At 40.2% G+C, this 27,486-nt stretch overlaps 2 protein-coding genes across 8 annotated transcripts in view; one reads left to right on the top strand and one right to left on the bottom strand.

Annotated features, from left to right (window-relative positions):
• Positions 1-538: 538 nt before the first annotated feature.
• Positions 539-8,932, bottom strand: SOCS4 (suppressor of cytokine signaling 4). Of its 3 annotated transcripts, none has more exons than XM_030042724.2 (2): positions 8,625-8,932; positions 539-2,398 (listed from the first exon to the last, which is right to left on the bottom strand). In XM_030042724.2, exon 2 carries the CDS (start codon positions 2,297-2,299, stop codon positions 989-991), a length of 1,311 nt encoding a protein of 436 aa, XP_029898584.1. In that variant the 5' UTR covers positions 2,300-2,398; positions 8,625-8,932; the 3' UTR covers positions 539-988. The 3 variants fall into 3 exon arrangements, with proteins under 3 accessions (XP_029898584.1, XP_040974620.1, XP_040974615.1); XM_041118686.1 differs by lacking the exon at positions 8,625-8,932 and adding an exon at positions 6,866-7,298; XM_041118681.1 differs by lacking the exon at positions 8,625-8,932 and adding an exon at positions 2,844-3,221.
• Positions 8,933-9,005: 73 nt separating this feature from the next.
• Positions 9,006-27,486, top strand: part of WDHD1 (WD repeat and HMG-box DNA binding protein 1) — a 30,530-nt gene continuing 12,049 nt past the window's right edge. Inside the window, exons 1-15 of one of the 5 annotated variants that reach the window (XM_030042679.1) lie at positions 9,006-9,125; positions 9,531-9,632; positions 11,191-11,302; positions 14,134-14,285; positions 16,477-16,588; positions 17,132-17,182; positions 18,915-19,010; positions 20,615-20,707; positions 21,610-21,716; positions 23,259-23,394; positions 23,558-23,747; positions 23,936-24,126; positions 24,732-24,916; positions 26,052-26,293; positions 26,769-26,906. In XM_030042679.1, coding sequence (XP_029898539.1) covers positions 9,556-9,632; positions 11,191-11,302; positions 14,134-14,285; positions 16,477-16,588; positions 17,132-17,182; positions 18,915-19,010; positions 20,615-20,707; positions 21,610-21,716; positions 23,259-23,394; positions 23,558-23,747; positions 23,936-24,126; positions 24,732-24,916; positions 26,052-26,293; positions 26,769-26,906 — 1,882 coding nt within the window. In that variant the 5' untranslated portion in view covers positions 9,006-9,125; positions 9,531-9,555. The other 4 variants (XM_030042701.1, XM_030042710.1, XM_030042695.2 and 1 more) reach the window with 4 other exon arrangements.

The following is a 27,486-nucleotide window of genomic DNA, read 5'->3' as shown; positions in this document are numbered from 1 at the left end:
TGCAAGATCACATAGTTTAATATGCAGATTTTTAAGGAAATATCTTCCTTCTCACCCTTCCATTCCATGCCTTATCATTTCAGAAGCAGCAGCTCCCATAGTGAAAACTGGATATTTCATATAATGAAATAGTAACATAGAAATAGAGTTACCAAGTCCAAGTCCCATCTATCATAAGTAACTATACCATTATCCCTTCCAGACACTGATCAAATCCCAGTTTATGAGCAGTTTGCTTTTTACTGCTATTATACAAAATGAAAAGCTGTTCCAGAACACCGCTGCTCTGACGGTGACGAGCCCTCCTCTTTTCCAACCAAAATCTTTTCACGACCAGTTTATACGTGTTTGTTCCTGTACTGAGTGTTATCCTTAACTTGAATTGTTTTTCCCCTCCTTGGTGTTTAGTCCCCTGATGTATTTATAGAAAGATCATATCCTCTTTCAAACTTCATTTTGCTAGGAATAGTCATGTTAGAAATAGACTGATGAATTTAGTACATTAGATTTGAACAGGCATACATACACGCACACAGAGGCTAGAGCACTCATTTTAAAAGAAATGCAGAAAATACAGATGAGTCAATCTTTAGTTAACGGTGCATTATTTCAAACATGTCAGCAACATATGTAAATACAATATAAAAGACAGATCAAGTTCAAAACTGATTTTTTAGGGTTTTTAGATCTAAAGACTATCCATCTATAGAAATACCAGAAAGTCTACCTGTAATTCCATAAAACTCTAGTCTGGGAACAGTACCAAAAGCCCACAATGAATATAATTTCTAAAAAAGAGAGCTGGGAGACTCAAAGTACATTTGGATAAAAAAGCCTTAGACAGAGGCTAGTTTGGGTGGTAAATAATCTGCAGAAAAAGAAAAAAAAAAATCAAATTGCTATTAAAAAAAGAACCCTAGAAGGAAGAAAGACTGAACACACTATCTGTCTGTTTAGAGACAATTTCATTCTTTCATAAAAATATTTTCTAGCTTTGCTGCTCTGGTACATCAATCCTGAGTACTCTAACTTTCGACTTATAATGATATTCCTTCAGATACAGCTTCACCGATGGAGGAATGGGAAGTGCATCAATACCATCATAAGTTGTACAGTTACAAATAACCGTTCTACATATATGTTGAAGAGAAAAAGGAAAAGTCCTGTTTAGCGGAGTGGATAAAAGTGGTTCAAAGAACATACAGGAACTTGGATCTTTGTAGTGCTCTAGGAGTCCCGTGATGTCAGGAGAATGGAAGACGCAAGGATCATGGGCATCAAAGCTGAAGTTGTGATTCCACTGCTCTATTCGCGCGTGGAGGGAACGACTGTAGCGCCTGAAGCTCACAGAAAACAAATAGTCTTCTTGGGCAGAATCTCGTAACAAAAATGTTCCCTCTGGCTTTCCTTCTAGCAGCGCCTCAGCTGCATATTTATCCATGACTCCCCAGTAGCAGGGATTGTTATTGATCTGGAGGAGGTCTGGGACTAGGCAGTGGACATAATCAATCTGCGTATGGTATTTCGGAGGTGTTTCCATCCGTAGCAGCTCATCATCCGTTTCCCATTTGGGCTTGTTTCTTTTTCTAGAACTTGTGCACAGTGTTATAACTTCATCGTCAGAGTCCATATCGCTCTCATCTTTACTGCTCCTTACCACCTTACCTGTAACCAACTCAGACCTCGAATCACCCCTAGAGGAACCGCTGTCAGTGAAGTCGCAGGACTGGGAGGGAGAGTCCATTCCCCCGTTGGCAATCTCATCGTCTCGCAGCTGATCCTCCCTTTCCTCATGCTGGGATAAGTCAGCAATTATCCAGTCCTCCGCTTTTGGGCTTATAGGGGCTGTGTGTCTTTTGATCAAGTGCCACCGAAAAGCTAGCTCCGAGCGTGGAGGGAAAGGACACTTATCTAGCATTAACTCACTGATATGAATTTTTCTTTTTGATGGCAGTCCTGAGGTGTGCCGGCTGCTACAATTCTTTATGGGAAAGCACTGACCCACAGCATCTTGCAGCTTCTGTTTGAGAGAGCGGCCTAAAAACCTGTGACCGCACGAATGGTCTAGATCCAGCTCGATAGACGAACAGCTATACTTCCTCTCTTGGCTCCTTAAATTAGTCCCTGATCTTCCTGCAGCACTTGCTGTTTCAGTGTCAGAACAATGCTCACTCTTTTTTGACCAGGAGAGCTTCTTTCCACTCCAGACGTAACCATCCTTTCTGTCTGCGCTTCTGCTCCGGCTGCTTTTGGGTCTCACATCTGCGTTTTTAATATTACTGTCCTTATTTTCCGCCATTTTGACAGCTTAGCTTCACAAGTTGCCAGAAACCACACTGTCTTTCTTGTAGGGTTTTTCTACATAAGGAAGATTCCTTGAGGCACTTTCTGGAAATATCTAAGGAAAAAGAAAACACAGCTAAGTTAATAGTTATGCATGCACACAACACAAGACCAATGGAGCTATATACAGGACAACAGCGACAATTAATTGCTAACCGTATAAAAATAGTATGATCAAGCTGAATTCACTAGAACACTCCAGAAATACCGGTCTCATCCCAGACAAGGCACTCTTAACACTTCCTTGGGAAAAGCATCCTCCAGAATAAACCATCTTACATGTTTTGAGCATCCATTCTGACTATGCAGCACAGCAGACAGTTTCAGGTGTTGGCAGTCCTGTTGTGCTAGGGTCCATTTTAAACAGAAGCACTTCACATGGCAGGTGATACTGCTTTAGCTGTTTGTTGAGCAAATTCTGCATCTCTTCCAAATAACCTTTCAAGAAGGAACACGCCAGAACAGAAACAACTAGGTCAGAGTACAAAGAGCTACTGTACCTAGATGATACGCCTGTTTGCTGCTAATCCACAGGGTGGGATGCCAGAGATCTTATTCTTAACTGACACTTTTGGGTCACTTTCTGGATAAAAAAAAATTTAAATTATATCAGTCACAGATTCCGTCAATTTCTGAAAGCTGTTTTCCTCTGCCTTTTCAAACAGAGCTAGAAAATACTGAGCCCCTAAGGGATTGAAATATCTGGGGCTTTACATACTGAAAAGGATTAAAACAAATCCAGTCCCTTACTAAAAGCAATTTTAAAAGGCCGTGAAAGATGGAACTGCTTATTACTCATTAGAGAAGAAAGTTTACATTATTAAAATCAGTGTTGCTCTGAGACCTACAGTTGCTGATTTCATTCTCTTTTGTTTCTGAAAGTGTATTGAATTCTCAAATAGATAAGAGGTTTCCTTTTGAATGCTGAGCTTTGAAAAAGAAAAAAAAAATCCTCTTTTGATTACTCAGTTGAAAGTAGAGCAGAATTTTTTCAAGGTACATAGATAGCAATATGTTATGTATGCTATATTCTCCCGAGGCAGGGAGAATGTAGAAATATTTCCCATCACATACCGTGATGCTTTTGCACCAAAACGATGTACAGCTCCTCTATTGCACTGGGTTTTTTTGGCTGTGGGTTTTTTTTTGGTGGGGTTTTTTGTTTGTTTTGTTTTGTTTTGTTTTTAAACTAATTGACGTGGTAAATACTAAGCAGGAAAAGAAAAGGGCATCCACTTCCTCTCTCCATTCAATCCATTCTCATCATCAGGATTAGCCAGCATGACACAACCTCTCTGCCGTCCCCCGGGGCTGCGCAGGCTGAGTTCTAGCCTCTGCTTTCAGTAAAAGAATAAGACTGCCGTGCCAAAAGGCTTACATGCAATCTGTGGGCCAAATGAATCCCAGATGTAACTTTCACCCAGGAATTTTTGACATTGCATTCCTTATTTACAACCCACAGACCTGAGAGCTGTGGGGGAAAGGAAAAGGGAGGGAAAGGGAGGAGATGCAGAAATGTAGAATGAGGGTAAGATAGGTAAAATACTGCAAATATGTTGAAAAAAACCTGGCATTAGAGCAATCTAGATGAATAGTACCTCACTTGTACCAAGTGGGATCACAGAACAGGGTCCATATTCCAGCAATTACAAATCAAAGATTAAAATAAAGATTTCACCTTCCTCTCTCAGGATTTTGCAAACCACTTTTCAATGAAACAATGAAAACATTGCAGGATGCAATGCAGAGAGGAGAAAGGCAACATTTGTGTATGAGACCTGAAACACCTTTATTTAGATCAAGATTCATTGATTGCTTTTGTAACATTGATATTTTTCATCCAGAAACAACCGGAGTGGAGCACTGAATTTTCTCCACAACTGAAGAAGAGAAAAAAAGCAATCTCATTTACCCTGGTGATAATCTGAAGTAACTGAAGACAAAAAGTTATGCTAGATTCAACTTGTGGTAAAATATGTTAACTCTCTATATATGGGATTTTTAATTGGACCAAGAGATATCACTGAAGTTGCAAAGTCAAGTACTTAAAAATTAGGATACGACAGTTTGTAATTGCTTTTGAAACCTTCAATTATCTCATTCTGCACATCCAGCCCATATAAGGAATAAGAATATGGGCTTTTAATTAAAAACTGCAAAACATACAAAATCCAGAAGTGCTGAAAAGGCCCATTATCTCCTAACTTCAGCCTTGCAACTGAAATAAGCTCAGTGTTTTATGTCATTTCTGGGTTGCTGTTGTATTTAACTGTAAAGCCACCTTCTACTTTGTACCTTTCTTCTATCGCAGATCATTTGTGGTACCTGAACCCTGAAACTAACTGGAGAAATAGCACGTGATGCTGTAAGACATGCACCATTAGCCAGTAACACAGAGAGCTGTTTCCCTGGGGTTTAAAGGCTGCTGGAACCGAGGCACCAATTCTGCCACATCAGAGCAGTAATTGCTAATCAGACGTAACACTAGACCTGTGAAAAGAGCATGGAATGAATGAAGAAAAACGGATGTCATCCTCCTAAAGCCAGGTTTGAACTTGACCTTGCGAAGGAAGAGTAAAGGATGGTTCAATGGTCAGCTTGTGATTCAGGAGACAAAACCTCGGTTTCCAAAGTGTGTTACAAATGTCCACGTGCTCGCAGGCAAGCTGCCTTCTGAAACACGCATCAGCCACAGCATATTTAGGTGCCCAAATCCCACCGTTTGGCATTACAGTAAGGGGTCACACCTTCATACCCTTCCAAATCTGTGATTCACAGTCCCACCAATAAAACGGGGACCAAAAATAACTTGGGTGTCAGAAGGAAAAAGGCATAAAGGGCAGCTTTCCGTGCTGTATTACTACTTAAGGCTATCCACCTAAACCAGCTGTTCCTTGTGCTGCAAACGTCCAGGGGAAATGCCGGGTATCGTACATCCATTAATGGCTGAAGCGCACAGAAACAACAGGAGAGGAGGGCAAGGATAAAAGAGAGGGAACGCAGAGTGTACTTTTCCCTACAGGGCAAGGTTAAATGGAGGAGTCCAGCACTGTGCAGCTCACACGCGTCAGTTCTGAGATCCCTTTTGGTAGATATAATTAGTCTCCTGCTTACAAAAGCCTTCTTCTGCGCGGGGATACCTTAGGCATCTCAGAAGCAGGCAGATCTGACAAAACCCTTACGCTTGAAACTCTTCTGCTCAAGCAACGGCAAAGATAAAGCAACATGCAGGGATAGGCAGAGTTCACTTCGGGCCACGGGATCCAGCTTGTAGTTCAAGGTTATCGAACACTGTCACAGCTTACAGTCCCCGAGGACAAGCGGAGAGCTGGGTGGGTTTTGTTGTTGTTTTTACAATGTGCACAGCTCCCTCCTTCAGAGGTATGTCTTGCCAGGATGCGGGGGGGTGGGGGGGCACAGACGGCTGCACAAGATGCTTTTTCTTTCAAGCGCTGATGCCTCAACATTAAAACTTCAAGCCCAAACTAAAAGCAGTATCTAGTAGCTATTTGGAGGCAGTAACAATATTACCTCCTAGCTAGAGGTAGGCTGCAATCAACAACTGTGATAAGACAGTTACAGCCTCACCATACGTCTAATTAAATCAGCAGCAAGTACTCAATAACTCCAGCAGGAGAATCAAAACCATAACCGTAGACAGACCTTTTTTAATTTATTTGATAAATACTGAATTGCTTTAACTAGATATTTACGTCCTGAGCCGCTGGATCCTTCCCTCTAGCCCAGTACCTCCAAGTCCTCTTCATCAAGCTGCTTCCCTTTCGGTATGACAAAGCAGCAGATGGTGGGGGGGTCTCCAGCCCACCCTCCCTCTCGCAGCGGGACTGCTGCCAGCGTGAGCTCAGGGGAGCCATGGCATGGTCTGGTCACGTCTTGAAAACCTCTGAGGATGGAGATACCACCACCTCTTTGGTGCTCCCACGCTGCACAACCCTTCTAGTGAAGGAAGTACTTGGAAAGGTTTCTGTCCAAGTACACAAAAGCCAAAGTGTCACTGTATTATGCCTCTAATTAAACAAGAGACTCACACACAACACAACAAATCAGGTTTGGAATTGTTATAGAAGTTGATATTCTTCCAGAGCTGATAAAATTCTGAGAGAAAAGAGCAAGCCGCAAAAAACTGGAGTACCTTTTCTTTTTTCTTTCAACTTACATAAAAGTTATTTTAAAAAAAAATCTCACCGGTCACATGCTGTTTTAATTAATTTTGCCCAATTAGATTTTGGCCACAAGACCGCATTTTAAAACCTGACCTTCCACTGAAGTTGAGCTGTTATTGACTTATTTTGGAAAAAAGCCCAACCTATTAAGGATAACATTAAGTCCTAATTCCTCTGTCTTAACTTATTTTTCTTCAGTTTTGACTATGTTTATCTTGACTTATGATACTGTCCAAAAATACCTAAGCTAGACTCCAGAGGCCTTTCCAGCAAATTAAAGCAATAATCACACACACACAAAACAGACTGACTATGTAAAGATACCGATCATAACCTACAATGCTTCTCATTTGGAAATATCCTTGATTTGTCCTGGGTCTGTATACCCGCAGAACTGTAGGAGGAGGGGTGGCCGTGCCCACCTAACCCCAGCGCTGGGGCTATTTTATTCACACCCAGGAGGTAGAAGTGATCTGGAAGCAGGTGCCAAAGGTGAGGGCTGCTCGTATCTACTGCTTTAATGAAACTCAGCTCATGTGCTGAAGGAGAGACGCACGCAGCACTTGGCAGACCGCAGCGGCACTAAATCAGTAAAAGCTTTATGGTCCATGACCAACATTTGGTGCTCCACCCAGAAACCGAACCGGAGAGCAGCGCGATTCCCGGCTCCCGCCCTGCTGCTCCGCTCACAGCCACTTACACCTATTAATCAAGTCAGCAGCAGGTTGAGTTCCTGACCGGATTTAAAGCATAACTTTGCATTTGATGCCGTGCCACTTCGGACGTGACAAAGCCACAGGGCCTGCAGTCCCTTGGCCAAGTGACCTTGGGATCCCCCCACCCCTTGAAAAACCTTCCCCCTGGTTCTCCCATGCCATTCAAAGAGTTATCCCAGCAGGTAGCACAATAAATTTATATGTTACATAGAACTCAACTTAAAACGGCTTTTATATTGTAAAATATTTTAGGTGCAGTTGGTACGAGAGTTTCTGCAAATTAAAATAATAAAGAAAAATAAATACAGTTGGCATGCATTTGTCTCCGTCCCAGGCAGCAGCTTGCAGTAAGACTGCTGTAAGAATAGCGTGGTCTTCCCACTCATCTGATAAGCAGTTCAGCTCGAATCGTTTTGCTAGAACACGTTATCCTCACCAGAAATCACGATTTACTGAAATATGTCAGGGTACACCCATGGAAAACATGTCTCTACACAGCTTCCACAAGGTTTAATAATGAAATCTGGGCTTTTTTTTTTTTTTTTTTTTAAAAGAAGCGTGCCTGCTTTGTAATCCTGTCACTTACTCATTCATGAAAGTACCAACAATGTGACGGTTATAGAGAGCCCGACCACATTTCCAATATAAATAAATCACTCTGCTCACTCCAACCACCGATAACTCCGCTGCAGAGCAAAACTGGAGATAAAAGGGGTTTGCCTGGAAGCAATTTTTCTTAGAAGCAGGAATAAAGTGGGCCAGATAATTAAAGCTACATAAAGGGAAAATAGAGAACTCTGTATTTTTCTCCTTATTTCAGGTACGTCCAGCTCTAACATTTTTTGTCCTTCAAGAAATAAACCACGCCGCTTTCTTCCTATTATTCAGCACAGGAAAGCTTAACGATTTTTTGCAGTGCAACCGCTACCTGCCCAACTACAACCGCTGTCACCTCTTATCTAGCACACGCATCGGGACAGCGATAATTAGGGAGTAATTCCGTAACTACCATCACGATCTCCAGACGGGTTTGATCCTGCAGCCTTTTTACTCGGGCGAGAGCGCTCCCTTACACTTTGCTGTGAGGGGGATTTTGGCTGAGCGGGGTGAAGGGCACTGCCCCTCATTTGGGCTTTCCTCGCCATTCCTCTTGAGGGCTGCCATTAAATGGATATACCTAAGTATGTACAGTACATACAGACGCACTCTATACGTTAAGATACGTGCAGGGGGCATGCCTCCCCCCCCCCCAGTTTTTCCACGGGAAAAAGGGAGCACCCACGGAGGACCGAGCCCGCCCCGGGGAGAGGGACGCGAACCCCGGCTTGACGCCGCCTCAGCCGTGGCCCCCCGGCCCGTCTCCTCCCCGACCCCGACTTACGATCGTCCGGAGGGAGCTGCCCTCCCCGGGGAAGCCGCTCTGCCGCCCAAAGTCTCTCCCTCAAGCCGGGCAGGGCGGCCCTTGACCCGCGGCGGGCGGTGACGGCAGGAGGAGGAGGAGGAGGAGGAAGGGGAGGAAGAGGAAGGTCTCCGGCACCTCCGCGGCCGCCGGTGCGCGGGCTCCCGCAGGCGGCGGCAGCCGAGCTGAAGCGCCGGGGTCCCCTCAGCCGCCGGAGCGGAGTCGCTGTGAGGCGACCCCGGCCTCGCCTGCCGCCGCCATCCCCGCTCTCCGGGCCGGCCGGGACCGGCCCCAAGCCCAGCCCCGCCTGCGCGCAGCTCCGCCCCGGGCTCTGACGGGACAGGCCCGGCCCTCGGGGCGGGCTGAGCGGCGGGGCCCAGCGCGGGAAGGCTCGAAGCGGGCGGCGGGGCCGGCGCGGTGAACGGGCGGGAAGGAAGGTAAGACGGTGGCGCGGTCCCCGGCCTCCCCCTCGCCCCGGCGGAGCGGTGCGGGTCCCTTGCCCGGCGCGGGGGGAGCCGCGGCCTCTGACGGGGTTGGGAGCGGGAGACCCGTCCAGGGCCCGGCGGGCGGCCTGGCCTGGCTCGGCTCGGCCCGGCCCGGCCCAGGCGCTGAGGTGCCTGAGGGACAGGCCCCCGGCACCCCACGCCCCTCCGACCCCCGGTAACCCGATTTTCCCCCCCCCCCTTTTCTTTCTCGGTTCGCTTCCACGGCCAGGCTCCTTCGACATCTGCCGGGCTGTAATCCGCTTAGGCCGAGCGGGGGACGTCTGGTGGCTGAGCCCCGTGTCCCCAGCCCTGCGGGTGGGTGTCCCAGCAGCTCTGACCTTGCCCTGCCGCCTGAGGCTCTTGACGAAGCTTTTTTCTTCTAAAATTTATTTTACTTCTCCCCCGTAAAGGAACAGGTGAGAGCGGAGATGCCATCCGCCCAGAAGCCGATGCGGTACGGCCACACCGAGGGCCACACGGACGTCTGCTTCGATGACACCGGGAGGTAACCGCCTAATTCCGAGAGACCAGGGTGAAGCGCGCTCTGGGGTAGGGATGGTCTTCTGCCAGTCTGTTGCTTTCCCAGGAGTTTCTGTACCAGCCACTGCTGCGCGAGACACTGGGACGGATTTATGGCCTGGCTTGGTCTGGCTCAATCCTTCGGTTTTTGCCTGTGTTGAGAGCTGGCTGTAAGACTGATGCTCTGAATTTTGAAGTGATTGACGCGTAACTTGATTGTAAGCCTAGATATATACACACACACATAGAGAGAGAGGATATGTGTGTGTCCATATATAAACTCTATATGCACTTTTTAGAAGAGTGACTTCATAGAATCTAGCAGAAATCAATGTAGTGTGGGAGTAAATATGTTCGCATAAGCACTAAGAAATTAAAAATATACTTGAAGAAATCCAGTATTGGGCTTGCTATCTTGTTATTCTTGCGGTAGTTCTTGAATGTCTAAATATAAACCAAATATTTGCCATTTCCTTTTTATTGATTAAAAATAAATGGTAAGCCAGAAAACAAGCCCTCTGAAAATGAACTCGAGGGGTGAGTCTTATATATTGAGTGTGGCTTAAGTCCATATTTTCTTATTCCTTTCTTTAGTTCATTAGCCTTCGTACAAAGACTACTCTTATGACTTAGTCTAATAACAGTCCCTCGAAACCACAAAACCCCTTGTTTGCCATTACAATGCAAATATTTAAAAAAGGATGCAGACATCTGTGCCAAATACCACTGGTCTACTACTGCCGGACTCCCCAGCATCAATATATTCAATACCAACACAGTGTTGTGTTGCTGTCAAAGTACAGACCTTACAGAACCAAGAAGAGCAATGCCACAGCTTCACCACTGGCTTTGTAACATTTTGCTGTTTAATTAGAATTTTTTTGAGACTGCAAACTTTAGAAAAAAAGAATGCAAAGCTCAATTCTAGATTCACAATGTCTTTAATTAAAAATCCTGTGCAAACTTCTGTATGTTTGCTCTGTGACTTCAGATTATTGTTTACTGCATTAAAATTGTGAAAGGTAACTCCAACAAACTTGAATTCCGTATTAACTATTTTTTAAGGGTTCTGTAGGCCTGGAACATGTTAAGCTTGTTAAACTTCAGTCAAGTATGCGTTAACACTCTTAGTTTTGCCCTCAACTTTCTAATCAGCTGTAAGGTAAGTTTTCAAAGTCTTAAGAAGCAATTAAATGCCCAGTTCTTACAGAAATCAGTCCTAATTAAGTCCTTTGAAAAAGTCGCTCTACGTCCTGGAAAAAAAGGATTGACCGATAGTATCTAAGGGTCAGTTCAGATGAGTTATCAGAGACTTGAGGTTTCGAGGTACTGTGTTATGCCACCAGACGTGATTTCCCCCCTGTCCCCACATTTAATAAGTTACTTAAACATAAATGTAGGTATTCGCTGTGTTGCATAGTATGTATTGTGTTTCAATTTTAAAAGAACCTAACATTTTAGTAACATTTTTATTGTGGGATTGCAAGTCACAGTGGCTGTCCTTTCCATTCCCGAATGTTAACAAATCCCGTGTCTTTCCACAGCTGCATTGTAACTTGTGGCAGTGATGGAGATGTTAGGATTTGGGAAAACCTGGATGATGATGATCCGAAATCCATTAATGTGGGAGAAAAGGCCTATTCATGTGCTCTAAAGGTATCATCGTTAACAGAACTCCTCTAAGTTGTGTGATGCTGGTGTTGATATACAGCGTGACTGTACAGATGCTGGATTTTCAAGCTCAGGGATGCTGCTCGTGTGGGTAACATTAAACATGTACTAGGGTAATATACAGAAAAAGGCAAGGATAATATTGTGCATAGCACATTGCGGTTTGATCTGTGTTAAATATGTAGATCTTTGTCTTCAGATTAATGTATGGAAAAAATAAATTGAATGCTGTTTAATGAGCGGCAGGTATTTAAATTTGAGCATATGAATGTATTCTACCTTTATGTCTAAGTGAAAATATTAAAGCAGAATTGAAAACACAATTTTATGAAATACGCAGAAATTTAAGTGATTAAATGTGCCTATAGACTTTTTGAATATTTTAACTCAATTAAGTATTTTATATAAATCAAGAAGACTTCTGACAATTCATTTTACCCCATACAAGATTGTAGAGGAATTATTCCTTATACTAAACTTCTGTAATTTTTTTTTCTTTTTTCCTCCTCTTGCTTCATATTCAATTATACTCATTTCTGACTTTGATCTCCTTTCTGAGAAATAAACTCAGCAGATTAAGCTAATTATGCAGTGAACTTTCTAGGCTGTTTCAGTGTTTTCTCACAATATAAGAAAAGTTGCAGAAAGTTTCCCAGCGTAAGGTGTGATCATCAAGTATTAGGAAAAAGAGCCAAGAGGTTGTTTTATGTGGGCCTGTTTTAAGGTCCAAGGAATTATAATCTATATTAATAAAAAATTAATTTCACAAAGTCAGTGCCTTTGGTAATACTTTTTAATAATTGGTTGATATTTTGCTTTCAAAATTGTCGATTGGCCCAAACATGCCTCTGACCCACTATCCCCAAAGTCAGAAGAGAACAGGATTCTCGCTTGTACAAGTTGTAAGTAATTGTGAGAATGCTGACTAGAGGCAGGTCTGTAGTCTGACTGACTGGCATTTGAAGCATAACCTGCTCTGTTTGTTTTAATGTTAAGGCAGTTCCCTTTAGCATATCTTGCAGGAGTCATTATTTGTAAGTAACAAGGTAAATAAGTTACCTATGTCAATGTATATAATAGAAAATAATTCTTTTTACCATGCATGCTCATGTATTTTGCTTGAGAATTCTCACAGTATTTCCTTTATGTGCAATTATTAGTATATTACATTAGTAATAGAAGGCCTAAATTGTTGTCTTTGTGGCGATTATAGAAGAAGAGAGGAATTCCAGAAGTCTACATCAGTTCTTTGGATATCATGTAGTTAACTTTGCAGTGATAAAGGAAAATTTAAAAATTGTTTTTCAACTATTTTTGATCTCGGAGAGGAGTATGAAAGAGGAAATAAATGAGAATTAACATATATGTATTGTATTTTAAAAATAATAATTTGAAACCTTATTCAGAACTACTGCCTTATGTGAAACCTCTTTCTTATGTCCCTTTTAACATACGTCATGTATCTATTCCTCCATACCTGTATAATCTTTTTTCATCATTGATTTTTAGAGTATTTTGCTGTTGATTTTCATTGCATTACCTACCTTTTCACAAATCAAGTGAGGTGACTTGAATGAGTTCTCTTAGCAAATCAGTGGCAGAGCCAGAAATTGCCGAAACTATTAATGAATAGAGGAGGGAGAATGCTGGCTTTAATTTCTGACACCAGTAGGAAAAATTCCGTGCTCTTAAGTTTATTGTGAAGTGCTTTTAGTTTTGAGGGATTTTTTATTTTTAAACAGTGAGATTAAAGAATGCTTTCTGAGACTTAACTTCAGGAAATCTTATTTCAAAAATTATTCTTCATTAATGAAGATATCATGAGGAACTGATCTGAGATGTCAATGTAATCTAGGTAATAAATCTCATCTATTTAGTTAGGTTATTTAGTACCAGCTGCTGCTTTGTTTATCTTCAGGATTTTTACTATGACTTTAGGCAACTTAAAAAAAAAACAAACAAGGCAACACCCTCCCCAACCCAAACCCAAACAAACAAAAAAACCCTCAAGGAAATAAGGCATTTCTTTACTTACATATTTCAAAAACTTACTGCTGTGTACAACTGAGGAATAGTATTGTCACTTGAAGAAGAGGTATTACTTTTCCAAGTATAGGATAATTATTTCTTTTGTTTTGCACTTCTTTAAATCCAGATACATTTTTAGTAAACATCTGCCTTCTGTTTTCTGAAAAGAACTAAGCTATAGTTCATGAACTTCTCATCTTTCCCTGGTGGCATTTAGCTGAGAAGTTCGGTCCAAGGGTGCCCTCTCCTGATACTGCAGCATATTCATCTGAATAGGATGCAAGATTCTTCCTGTTAGAAGAGCTTTCTTGTTTGTGTAAAAGGAGTGAATTTTCTATCCGCCCGAAGAAGATCAGACAGTTCTCTTTGAAATTCATTAGTGGCTTTGAGTATTCATTATTTTAGTAAAGATACGAGTTGGGAAGGTCTTGATGCAGCAAATTGCCATATAGTTAGCATAATGAATTTTAAGTCTACTGAAGCAACTGGAGTTTCAGTATTAAATCTAGCCTTGTGTTTCTACAAGACTGAAAGTAAGAGCATAATCTTCCTAGTTTTCAATAGTTTGGTTAAAGTGATAAAGTATTGAAGTTAGTGTGCTTGTCTGTATTTTGGGGGGAAGAAATAAAAGTTAAAGAATATTTCCTCTCCAATTTTTGCTCTCAGACCTCTTTTGGAACTACTAAAGTTAATCTGCCCAAATATTTGGAATATTGGAGCAATTTTTTTGGCTCCATGGGCATAAATGTGTTATAACTAACAAGTTTTATGATGAATTTTGTTTTTAGAATGGAAAACTGATCACAGCAGTATTGAACAATACTGTTCAGATACATACATTTCCTGAAGGAGCTCCAGACGGCATCCTTACTCGTTTCACCATGAATGCAAACCACGTCGTCTTTAACAGTGATGGTACCAAAATTGCCGCTGGATCTAGGTAATCTGTGCATGATAAGGAAAAGCATTGCTATCGTTCAAAGTCTGGTAACTTCCACACATGCTGATTTTTACCAATGAGATTGTTAATCCACATACCTCTGAGGGTTTTAAAGTATTGCAAAATGCCTTCTGGGGGTGCAGGGGAAGAAAGGAATGAAAAAGACTTTAGGAAACAATGCTCTGAGAGATACTTGATCCACCAAATAATTTTAAATGGAAATCTGGTGTTGTGAAATAATTCCTTTTCTTTAGGAGACTTGAGTGTTTTCAGCTTTCAGTCCTATAATGCATAAGCATAAGTGTTCGTCCATATGGATCTCATTAGCACACAGTAACAAAATCCTTGATGCTACAAAGATAATCTCAGGATCATGGTCCTGGAGATGTATATACACGTGCAAAAGTTAGATGGGTTCTCATTTGTGCGAGAGCTTTTGAGTCATTCTCTGGCAAATGACCGTTCTGCCAAATGATAACAGATGATAGTTGCAGGACTTGCCTGAGGGGAATTAAATGCATAGTTTAGTTAATTTCTTAGGGCAGCATATTTGCTTTTACATAATATATGCTAATCATTTAACAGAGATGGCAAAATAGCAAGCAGGCAATTTTGGTGTTGGGTTTGTTTTTGTTTTGGTTTGGTTTTTATCCATTTAAGGCTCAGGTGATTCTTAATTGGATTTGGTGAACTCTTTGGGCAGCTGTAGATAACTCAGGCTGTCTGCTTGCCTCTCTACTGGAATTTTTTCTCCGCAGTAGAGATGGCAGAGCGTTGCATCTCCTCCCTGGCTCCTCTAAGTGTGAACTGAAGTAGAAGGCAATTTGGATGAGTGTGCTGGACTGTGAACTCTGGCAGCTGTGGAACAGACACACCAGCTCCACCAAAACTGGGAGGCTGGACAGCTGGGGCAGTAACCACTCTAATCTCTAAATCTGACAGGGGTCATGAGTTTGGGCCCTTTGCCAGTGCTTGTTTCTGAGGGATCGGCTCTGTCCCAGGATCTGACTTTGATTAGAGAGATTAGGCAGACGGTGAACTCTTTTCTCTTTCTAAAACTTTTACAAAAACCCGGTACTTCTGCAGCCTGGCCAGGGCTGTCACATTAGGAAAAAGGGCTCTTAAGACTCTGAGGCCACCCCTCGATGAGGTCTGCTGTAACATATTGAAGGAGAAGGTGACAGCCATGAAATGAAGGAAAGCAGCCAAGAAGAATTGCTTTTAGTTGTCCCAGATTTCTCCATTTTTTACGTGAAGTCTGCAAACTTCAATTTTATGTGAGTTTAACATCCAACTGGCTGCCAAAGCTCACATGAACTATTTGAAAAATGGTTGTGTGGCTTTTTAAATAAGCAAAAAATATCCTATTGCCGGTTGTTTTTTTTTTTTTTTTCTTTAAAGTTGTCTTGCATTCTTTAAGAGTGCTAACATAATTTTACTTGTCTTGCAATATAGCTTAGAGACTTCCTTTTATGACTGTTTGGTTAGCGTTAGATAGTGGATAAAACTGAGGTTGTGTTTCTGAATATAGTTAAAGTAATGGTTAACCCTATAGAATTACATCCTAAAATTAAATTCCTTTCTGAGGGTGTTGCAATGAAGCATGAGAGGGAGTGCTAATGAAAGATTGTCACAGGAGCTCTTTGGCTTAGAAGTTAGCATTGATACTTTGAGTTAAACTGCAGTAGTGTCTGTAATTTTGGAGGCGGGGATAAAGTTGTAAAAAATCTGTTAATGTATCTGATACACTAAATGGTCTTTAAAATGCTGTTAAAAATGTTGCAAAATAAACTACTTGCTCTATCTTTTTTTAAAAACCACACGACCAAATAATTATAGTAATGAATATCGGTCCCATTTAACAGATGGTTCTTGTTAAGTCAGCTCTCTGGTATCTAAGCAGAGGTTTTCAAACAGGTATATGGTCTGTGTGTACATAATATCCTCTCCAAAGAGCAATCATATTTTATGAGCTTTGACATGAACAAAAATTTTCTGATAAAAATAGTCTGGCCTTGCTCCTATTATCATAAGCCTCAAGATTCTCATTTTCCCCTAGATCATGCAGTGTTGAGAGCCATAACTTCCCCAAAAGATAGTTAGGGCCCAATTTTTATTGCTGCAAATACATAGGTTGTCGTTGTTAATACCAATGTTAATACTTTTATGTCTGTGCTATTGTGATCTACAGTGACTTTATGGTCAAAGTTGTGGAGGTGACTGATAGCAGCAAACAGAAAACATTCCGAGGACACGATGCTCCTGTTTTAAGCCTGTCTTTTGACCCCAGGGATGTTTACCTGGTAAAAACACTTTCTTGCTTACTTTCTACTTTGAATCTCCTTTTCCGTGGGAAAGAAAATAAATATATACTTTTTACAAAAAAAACCAGTGACTGGGCATATGAGACTACTTCATTTCAGCTGACCTTACCGATGATGGAGTGTGTCACAACTTGCTGCCTCCCAGGAAAACTCAAGTCTTTGCTTTACTACTCAATTACTGTCTATGTTCTTCTGGAATCTAATGCAGATCTGATTTTAGAGGGGAAAAGATGGCTCAGTAAAGAAATTTAATGTTAACTTTTGAGCCTCTTTTGTCAATAAGCAGCTCACTTGAAGTATAAGGGTTAGTAATTACAGTAGCTTGGAGTCAAGTACAGTTATCAAGATGACAGTATTAGAAAGTTTTAAGTCTTAAAATGGTTTAAACAGGGAGGCTTTCTTTTTAAAACTGCCTATATATTACATGTCTGTAGCATTGTTTATAGGGATTTTTTCAATTTTGTAGCATTAATTTCTCTATGTCTTTAATTATTAATTTATTTACAAAAATCTCTTACATAGGCATCGGCAAGCTGTGATGGCTCTATCAGAGTATGGAAAATCGGAGATCAGGTAAAAGGCCTGCCTTTCAAAGTTAAGTGTTTCATAAGAAATCCAGGATTTCACAGACAGTAAGAAGAGCTGGACTGAAATAACCGTACTGGAATAGGGTTTTCTTTTGGGGGAAGAAATCTAACTACACTTTACAGAATACTTTTATCTACTTCTGGGAGGAATTCCAAAGCCTGATTATGAAATGTTGCCTGGGTAGCTGTGGATTGTTCTTCCTGCCTGTGGAATCCCTGATTTCTTCCGTTCATCTTTCTTCATTGGCCAACTGTGTATTTTGTCCTCAGCACATTCAGAAATAATGCTTCTGTGTAAAGATAGCAATTGACATCAGATGCCTTATTTCAGAATTTCAGCTCATTGCTTTCAGGGTTAAGGAAGGATTTTTATTCTAATAAAGAACTGTCTAGTTATATTTTGTTTTTATTTATTTTTACCAAGCTTCCTATGAAATAAAAATTTTCAGGGTTGTAGACTGACTGGTGAAGGTGGAATAATGCTCTGAGATGCCACACAGTATCTTCTTTTATAAGTGGTCTGGTTGGTTGGTCTTGATGATAGGAACACGATTACTTTGACCTGAGATTAGGAAGAGGTATGGGTTTCACGTGCCGGGATCACTGAGATGATGCCCATGATGGTAACATTTTTCTTCGATAGGGGACTTTGGACACAGCGTTGCTTCAGTGTCTCCTGCTCTCTGCCTGTGGCACACATACTTAGTTTTCTAAGGACTGGAGGTTCAGCTCAGTGCATTTTAACCTTTTAGATTTGAATGAGTTTAAGGCTATTGACAAGGGGCTTGCTATTCCACTTTGTTTGTTTGTTACAAACTTCACAACAATTTCTCCGAAGGACGTAAATCACAGTTTGAAGAACAAAATTTATTAGAAATAGAGTCTTTGGGCTCAGCTTGGCAATATTTGGCTGAAATAGTTCAGGACCTGTATGAAATCATATTTAGTGAGAGAATCAGATTCAGTCTCTGCTCTTGGAACTCTAAGGAACTTGAAAAGAGGGTTTCAAGTGAACATTTTAATAAGGCAATTCTGCATATGTATGTGGGATTATTTTTGCTAAATGCCATTGACTGGAATAAGAATCCATGTGGAATTATTCCTGTAAGTACAGTTGAAAATGCACTCCTGCACTTGTGGATTGCTATTTTTTTAAAACAAAAGCATACTTCTAATGAGAAATCTCTTGTTCCAGGCTGACATTGGGTGCCTTTTGGGGCAATTACACTAACAGTGGTCTGGGATTGTGACAGTATAATGTATGTATCTGTGCTGTAATTTCAGAATATAGCCATTCATTCTTTATACCACTGTGGCGAGATTCAGGCTGGTTGTCACCTTGCTGCAGTTGATCTGGGTTTGACAAATGCATTGTGGCCAGATTTCTCTGTAACCTAAAAATATGTGAAATATGTGAGCTCATTTGTTCTCTACTTGATTCAAAACACTGGTTCTGTGATCTTATTTTTGTTACAAGTAGTTGTATTGTCATTAAAATAGTTTCAGGTCTATATTGGCAAGGTATTTTTTTCAGGTTTGGGTTTTTTTTTAAGTCAGTATGTAGCTTTGTATTTGAATGAAAGAGATTATTTCAGGTCCAAAAATGGTATATCTTTTTTTCTTTTAGTTTTTTTTCCACACTTTTCCTTTAAGAATTTGTACTATACAGTAGATTTTCACAGAGCTAGAAAACTCATTTTTTAATATTTTGTTTTCAGACATGCACGACAAGCTGGCCGCTGCTGCAGAAATGTAATGATGTGATAAACGCTAAATCAATATGCAGGCTTGGCTGGCAACCTGGCAGTGGGAAGGTAAGTGACATTGTTTTAGCCACATCTTAATCCTTCTTTTCTCTTTGGGAGTCCAACAGTAGAATTCAATCTGAGCGAGCCCAAATTGCAGCTCCTGGGACTAAGGAAAATATTTGGGGTGAAGTTCACTTTTAGGAAAAATAAAAACCTGGAAATCGTTACTTGCTTAAGCTCCAGGCTGTGTTTGGCAGTAGTCCAGCTGTCAGCCCAAAACAACGTTCAACAGTCATGTTGTGCTGAAGAGGAAGGAACATTGTCCACTAAGGGAAATAATCCAATTGCTCACAACAGAGCATCAAAGGAGTTCAGTCTTTCTCTACTTTAAGTAAATTTTGCCCTATCAGTAATCTTGCTCTGTAAATATTTCCTTAGTAAGTTGTTCCCTTTCTTTTCACATGAAGAATGAAGTTGATTCTCTTGTGACTAAAGGTGGTGCTGATGCATACTACGGGTCTAGTGCATTGTGTACTGCTGCAAGAGTACTATGTATGAATCACTAACCACAATGGGTTGGGGAGTTAGTATGGCTATATAGATGTCTCTGTAGCATGTAACCTAGATCACTTCGGCAGCATCTGATAATGCAAAGGGGAGAGGAGGAAGGAGCAGATAAATGCGAACCTGTATGAAACGAGGCATGCCCTGCCATACTTGAAGTAAAGGACAGGGAATTGAGCGAAAGTTAGCCATTTGGAAAAATTGTTTTATGGCTTCTGTTCTTGCCCGTGATAATAGTGTGGCAGAACCTATTCATCCTTTATTGACATTCCAGTATACTGGATCTAAAGAGCATTTTCCAGTGTTTTCTCACAGTTCTTACCTGAATAATCATGTTTCCCCACCTTAACCTTTGCGTCTATCTACCTGTGTCCACTCTTCAAAATACCTGGCTCCTATGATAGCATTATGTATAACTTTTCTGTGGAAGAGAGAATGTCACCTACAGTACGAATTGTTTCAGTATCCATATTGCAAAAAACCAAATACTTTTAATTTTTAGGCTAATTCACACACACAAAATGTAAGTAGTTGCCTTGCTTCTCTTACAAAGCGAATTGTTAGAAGCCTTTAAAAAACCCAAATCCTAAAAAAATAAACAGGCAGTAACATTTTTGTAGTTTTGTGAAAGATTAAATGAGCTATTTCAGGAATCAGCTATTCAAATAAGATTTATTGAGCAATTGTAACCTGGTCGAAACAGATTTGGGGAGGGAGGGAAAAGGAGAAAGTAAGCCTTGCGCTCAGAGCATTGGAAACTATTTATATGTGTGAGTGTGTGTCTTAGCTGTTTCATAAATAAGAACTTCTAACCTTATGGTGCAGCTGTCATTATCTTCAATTTTCTGCCAGAAAGAAATGAAGATTAAAATGAAAACAGGCATGCTTTGCTATGTTGTGTGTGAAAAGCATTAAAGAACCTTGTCATTCAAGTTACTTCAGCTTTCTTTACTTTCTTAGTTGGCATTGCTAGGATGCTAGAGAACTGTTAAATACTGAGGCAGTCACAACTGTAATACTTCTGAATGAGGGAGGTATGCTATTTGAATGTTCTGTTTGAAAGGTAACTTGTTCTAAATTGTCTGATTCTTGTTTCCTTTGAACAGTTGCTGGCAATTCCTGTAGATAAAGTTGTTAAACTATACAGAAGAGAAACCTGGGATAGTCAATTTGATCTATCAGATACATTCATCACACAGGTAGGTACATAAACCAGGTGCTTGCAAAATCTTCCATAATTTAAGTGTTACTCTGCTAGAAATTATCTTCTGGACAGTATCTCTTCCCACCCCACCCTCCCCGCCCCCACCTTGGTAATGATTGTTCACATTTTCTGTTCCATTTCTGATCCTGTTACTTTATGTTGGAAAACAAGGCAAGAGAAACTAGATGAGCGTCAAACATGTCTTTATGTGGCTCTGGTTCCCCTCTTTCATTTATAGTAACCTGCTAGATCTCTGAAGTCTACTGGTGAGTCACCAACTGCAGCTGAAGAACATCTGTTTTCACAGATTGCTCTAAATACATAGCTTTTTAGGGAGAATGTCAAGAGTATTATTTCTGTACAGAACAGAGATATCAGTTGTTCACTTTATATTTTATTGAGCTGAAATTTAGCTAAGTGGTAGCTGTAACTGTGCCATCTTCTTTCTTTTGACCTCATATACTTGGAAACCTTTGGGTTATAGAGGACTGCTTTCCTAGTGTTATTAAGATACAGAACACAGAGTCTTGGATTTTAATTTATGGAACTGTATTAAGTTCAAAATAAAGCAAGCTATGTCTAGTGCTGTGTTTGCAAAATATACTATGCTTCTGTCTACATGTCTAGAATCAGGTTTTTTCAACCTCATGGCAGCATTTAATGACAGAAGATGGATATCCTCAAAATAAAATAAGTGTGCTGTCTTTAAAGAATGGTTCTTGCAGGGAACTACCTAAAGCCAGCTCTAGTACAGGAGGCTGGATATGATTTGCTAAAGATCATTATTATTATTTTTTTATTCCACAATACCTGTCTGTTTTAAGCTCCGGAATGTGAATGCTGTGCGTGCATTGGTAATTTTTCTTTTTTTTTTTCTATTTCTTATTTTTTCCTTAGACCTTGAATGTTGTGGCCTGGTCTCCTTGTGGGCAGTATCTGGCAGCTGGAAGTGTGGATGGGAGTATAGTGGTGTGGAATGTGGAAAACCAGGAGTGCATAGAGAGGTATTCAGTGTTGCTCCATAAATCCCAAGTACATGTTTTTTCTTGAAATAGAATTTTGTTATCTTTTCTGTAAAACTTATTTGTGCAAATGTAGAACTCTGCCTCTTGAAAAGCCTTAATAAGATTTACAGGGCAGATCTGTAAGTTTTCTGCCAATGTTCCACTGAAAGCAAGCACTCCAGGAGACAGCGTATGAAAGCTCAGACAGCGTATGAAAGCACTCCAGGAGACAGCATATGAAAGCTCAGATTGAAGAATACCATTTTACCTGGCCTCGTAGATGGTTTCCCAGCTGGTGGCGGGGCTGGGAGCACATCCACAGAGACAGAGCCAAAGCACACAGGTCAAAAGAACCGTGTCAGGTCTGAGTGACGCTGGCAGGCAGGGCCACCGCTCAGTGTAGACTTGAGCAAAGGGAGCAAGAGGAGGGCTATTCTTTTGTGCAACCCGAGTGAGGTGCACTAATACTGCAGTTCATACGCTGAAGGGAATTCAAGGGCTGCCACATTTCCGTGTGCTACAAGGAAGCAGCTTCCACAAGAGTGTAACTCTTGGTGGTAGGTAGAAATGTGGTGGTGTTTTGCCTTCCCCCACCATATCCAGTATGCACAGAAGTATGTTCTGATTCATGTGATCTACTGTTTTCCTTTCTGCATAGCTAGAAGGATCTGGAAACATCACATTCTTAGAAATAGAACAGGGAAGGGATATGAATGTGGATTCTGTTGAAATTCCATAGTCTAGTTTTCTGTGTGCAAATATCTTTTATTACTTTTTCATTTAATAGTTGATTAAAGGACAGTTTTGATGGAAGCAAATTTTCCTCACATCCCCAAGATCATTGGCAGTAAGATGTATTTTCTGAAGGGAGAGGGAAATACAGATACATCAGTCAGCTATCCTTACCTGTAGGCAAAAAAGGACAAACTGACAAATTGCACTTTATCACTTAAAGCATCTCTCATTCAAAAAAAGAAAAAAAGGTATGATTAAGTGAGGTATAGAAGAGAAGGGATGATTTATTTTTCTGTCTGAATATTTGGGGTAAGAAACATGATTGTTACTGTAATGCTTATGTTAAGAATTAAAGACAGATTATGTAAATAATTAATGGAAGGATTTTTTTTGTGTGAGTAAAGGGTGAAAAAGATAGAGGATTAACTCATCAGTTTGGTACAAGAGAAACAGCTGAATGTTCCTTTTATAATGGTATGGTTCTGGAATGTATGACTACTGGGGAATTACTTTGTCTTTTTTACATGTATCAGGAAGCTGTTGTTTTAAGAATATGATCCTGTTTGATTTTTTTTTTTTAAAGCTTAAATGATTTTCTCCATAGAAAAGGAAGACCTGCTGTATTTTTTTTTTTTTATAGTAGCTGTTTATTCTAAAGGTGACCTATTAATTATTTTATTATGTGTCACATCACTGTAACATCACTTTCTAATACTAGTAAATATTACCGCTTTTTACAATAACTCTTTGGGAGGCTTCCTCCCTGAGAAGGTTACTAAAAATCCATTATTTTTACATTCTTTTTAGGATGAAGCATGAGAAAAATTACTCAGTTTGTGGACTGGCATGGCACCCCAAATATAGGCAAATCGCGTATACAGATACTGAAGGAAATCTGGGGTTGTTGGAAAATATCGGCGATGGAAAGAAACCAAATGACAAGGTGATCAGTACCAATTATGTCTTAAATTAACATGATTATTTAGGTTACCAAATTATACTGAAGGTTCTGTTTTGTGTGTTGAAAGTTCCCTCTTGTATGTTAATTCATTTCTTGAATTCCATGTCCAAAAGGAGTTTTATGATGATTGCTAATCGGGTTTTAGGTTGCCAGTACAGTGACGAAGGACTACAATGACCTCTTCGATGGAGAAGATGACGACTACTTAGATGGAGATATGATTGAACCACAGTCTTCCCCAAAGGCTGGAGATAATGAAGATGATGCTGATGACCTTATGCCAACTTCAGGCCGTCTGAGACGGGCACTAATTGATGATGATGATAACTCACTAGGTACAGAATGAACTAATTTTTCAGAGCTCTTTAGTGCTGTTATTGGGACAATCTCTTAGCTTCTTCAACTCAGATATATTCTGCCTTATTTTTCCAGAGAAATCTTGACTGTTGTAAATGTTTTACCTATATTCTGTCCTAATAATGTGTGTAAGATGTAATTTTTTTTTTTTTTTTTTAACTTCTAGATATTGGGATGATAAAAGCTAATTCCAATGTTCTTGAAAAGGAAGATGACGATGACGATCAGACTGGTGGCTTTTCAGCTTTACCACCATCATCTACACAACAGCCTTTCTATGATGGGCCAATGCCAACCCCCAAGCAAAAGCCGTTCCAGTCTGGCTCCACTCCTGCACATCTCATGCATCGTTTCATGGTAAATCTCGCTGCTGTGTGGTTTTGTTGATCTAGTTGCTTTGTTAATATTGAACATTTTCCAGTTCTTGCTGTGTCTTAATCTAATCTTTTCCAAGATTTTTTTTTTTTTTTTAAATACTTCACAGTGTGAAGTTAAATAGTGGAAAGTAGCTTTGTGTTAATACAAAGACTGCATAAGGTTATGCTTTACATATCAGTTGCTTTTGATGTAGAAATAAGCACTTGGCTTTAAGACAAAAGCAAGCTGTACAGTTTGTATCTGTGCTATTGAATTCTAGCAAATCTTTTTTAAAATTCTCTTTTAGCCAGAACTTGTGGATACTTTTGTGCTGTTAAGACTTGTACGTTAATCATCCACTATTTCTTTCTGACTGCGAGTTCTTCACACTTAATTTTGTAAGGAGAAAGACAGCTAAGCAATGAGAATGAAACTAGTTTCTGCCTAATTCAGCTGTTTTAGAAACTACAAGTCCTGACTACGTCTTCAGTCTTCCACTAGCCTCCCACCTACTGTTGTTTCAGATGAGAAAGTTATAGCAGGCTGGTTTAGGGCAGTATGCTTGATTTGTTGGGGGTTTTTTTTGGTGGGGTTCTTTTTAATAGGTATGGAATTCTGTTGGTATCATTCGCTGTTACAATGATGAGCAAGACAATGCTATAGATGTAGAATTTCATGATACCTCCATACATCATGCAACACACCTGCCGAACTCTCTGAATCACACAATGGCTGACCTCTCTACTGAAGCTATTTTACTAGCCTGTGAGAGTACAGAGGAACTTGCAAGGTAAGTCATGGCCTTGCTCTGCAAAAACTGTAGTGTGGAATTACACTTAACTTGTTTCAAATATTTCAGCTTTTAATTTCAGCTTCTATCACTTTTTTGAGATTTTTGGCTTTTGATTGTGCTTTTTATTTATGGGACCACTTTCGAGGAGGATTTTCACATCCGCCCACTTGAAGACTTCAAGAATATTGAAAGATGTAATTTGTTTCCTGAGGATTTTTTTTAATCCCCTTTTCAAATATGTATATACTGGAAACTTTATGCATTGCTAGCTCAAAGGAAATTGTACACATGAACAGTAGTTTTTCAGTTTGCTCAGATCAAAGATAAATCATAGGGGCTGTGCTATTTCCTTTCACACTGTTGCTAAGGAGACATGTTTGGAAATACCTGAAGAACTGTAAGTGTGAAGAACACAAGTTTATGAAAACCATAGAAAGATTTAAGCAGCTGGGCCACCTAGACTCTGTTCTTGCATTTAAGAACAATAGCAACTATATTTTATTGCCAGTTGCTGTGGAAATACCTTGAAGAAAGAACTTATTTTCACACATACGGCATTGTGATAAGTTGAAAAGTACCCTTTACCTTTAAAAGTATTATTTGTGTGTATTGGTTGTCTGACTCTGAACACTTCAATTTTTTTTTCTCAGTGGAAGTGGGTAACCTCTCAAAACCCACGGTGTCTATGAATTGGTCACAAGCAGTTTTCGGTTATTAAGATGGCAGAACTGAAGTTCCTAATTTTTTTTTCCATTTGAAACAGAATAATATGACAGACTTGTAATGAGGGCTGATATTCAGGGGTACCAGGCACCTTCGTTTCTTATTAATGTTAATTAAGCAGGACACTTACCTGTTTCCATCTAAAAAAATCTCCCCTCAGACCTTTGAACTGTCTCTGCTTCAGGCTTTAGAAGCTCTAAGTCTACGGTGCTGTAGGTCGAGCTGGCTCCAGTTCTTGAATGGTAGGAGTAACACCTTTGCAGATGACCACTTGTAATTTGTAGTTCCTTTCTATGACCATCACAGCTTCTAGGTCTCTGGTAAAAGTGTAATGTATTGGTGTATTTTCAGATATTGTATTTTTCTTCACGTTGAGATATTTGACTATTGTTCTTTGTCTCTGCTTTAGCAAGCTCCACTGCATTCATTTTAGCTCATGGGATGCAAACAAGGAGTGGACAGTAGATATGCCAAAGGATGAAGACATTGAGGCTATCTGTTTAGGTCAAGGCTGGGCTGCTTGTGCCACTAGTGCCTTGCTGGTTCGTGTGTTTACAGTTGGAGGAGTTCAGAAAGAGATCTTCAGTCTCCCAGGTCCAGTGGTGTCTATGGCAGGACATGGAGAGCAGTTGATGATTATTTATCACAGAGGTAGTTTCCTCCTTTGTGTCTTTTTTGAACTGGGGTTATGTTTTCAATCCTTGTCTGTTACTGGCTTCAAGCACTGGTTAATTTGTACGTAATCACTGGAAGTGTTTTCTTCTTCTCTTCCTTATGATGCTTTTACTGTCACAACCCACTGATCTTTGACTTCTGACAGCAAAGCCTACATTTTATTTTCGGATGCCTAGATTAACCTGTGGGGAAGGGGAGAATTTTGTAACAGTGACATTAATAGATTAAACGTGTGTTTCAGGTAGGCCACAATGAATTACTATGGGAAATTAAGGAAGTAGTTGTTATGCATGCTTTGTATGTCCAAAATGACAAATAGTCACTTGTCTGACAGTGGTATTCATGGATAACCCTGCATTAGAATTAGTTTTTGATTCAAAACTTAAATTTAGCTAAGAGACAAGACAATTCTTTTGTTTTCTAACATCGTCACTGAACAACTTCTTCCTAGGTACTGGGTTTGATGGGGACCAGTGCCTTGGAGTACAGCTGATGGAGCTAGGAAAAAAGAAAAAACAAATTTTGCATGGAGACCCTCTTTCTCTTACAAAGAAATCCTATTTGGCGTGGGTTGGATTCTCCGCAGAAGGTATGAAATACCTGCATGAGTGACACTGAGAAATCTTGACACTATTGGGGGAATGTTGGAGGAGATTTTGACTAATTAATGCCCTTTTAGTAATGGTGATCTTGGGACCTAGACTCTTTTTTAATATCAATGCTAAACAAAATTCTATTTTTCTATTCTTTCAATATATTTATTGGAAATCTTTAATATGTTTCCACTATGAATAGAATGCACTTGAACATTATCAGAACTTGTTCTCCCGATTCATTGCCCTGCTCAGTAAAAAGAAATAAACTGCATTAGTACACCATAATAGGCATGTTCAACTATCTCAGCAAAAGCCCCCTCTCCCAAAAGTTGGTAGCTTGGGAAGAGTTTTTATGATAACCAGAAAAAGTAATTGTAAAATAGCTAATTTTCTTTGGGAATCTACCTAAGTAGTATGAATTTGATTTCTTCATAAAATGTTTTACTTTTGAACTTGTCAGTTGACTAGCAGTAGCGTTGACTGTCAGAAGGTGGCGCATCTTTCTAAGGAAAGAAGTTTTTCCCAGCTAGGTTGTACTGTTTGGGTGAGAGGATTTCGTATTTGAGATATGTA

This window comes from Aquila chrysaetos, chromosome 2, assembly GCF_900496995.4.
Source record: "Aquila chrysaetos chrysaetos chromosome 2, bAquChr1.4, whole genome shotgun sequence".
NCBI lineage: Eukaryota > Metazoa > Chordata > Aves > Accipitriformes > Accipitridae > Aquila > Aquila chrysaetos.
The sequence above is the reverse complement of the archived record's forward strand: the minus strand, read 5'-3'. Positions and strand labels throughout refer to the sequence as shown.

Coding starts and splice junctions, on each gene's coding strand:
- SOCS4 (XM_030042724.2), bottom strand. CDS start 2,299: ATGGCGGAAAATAAGGACAGTAATATTAAAAACGCAGATGTGAGACCC.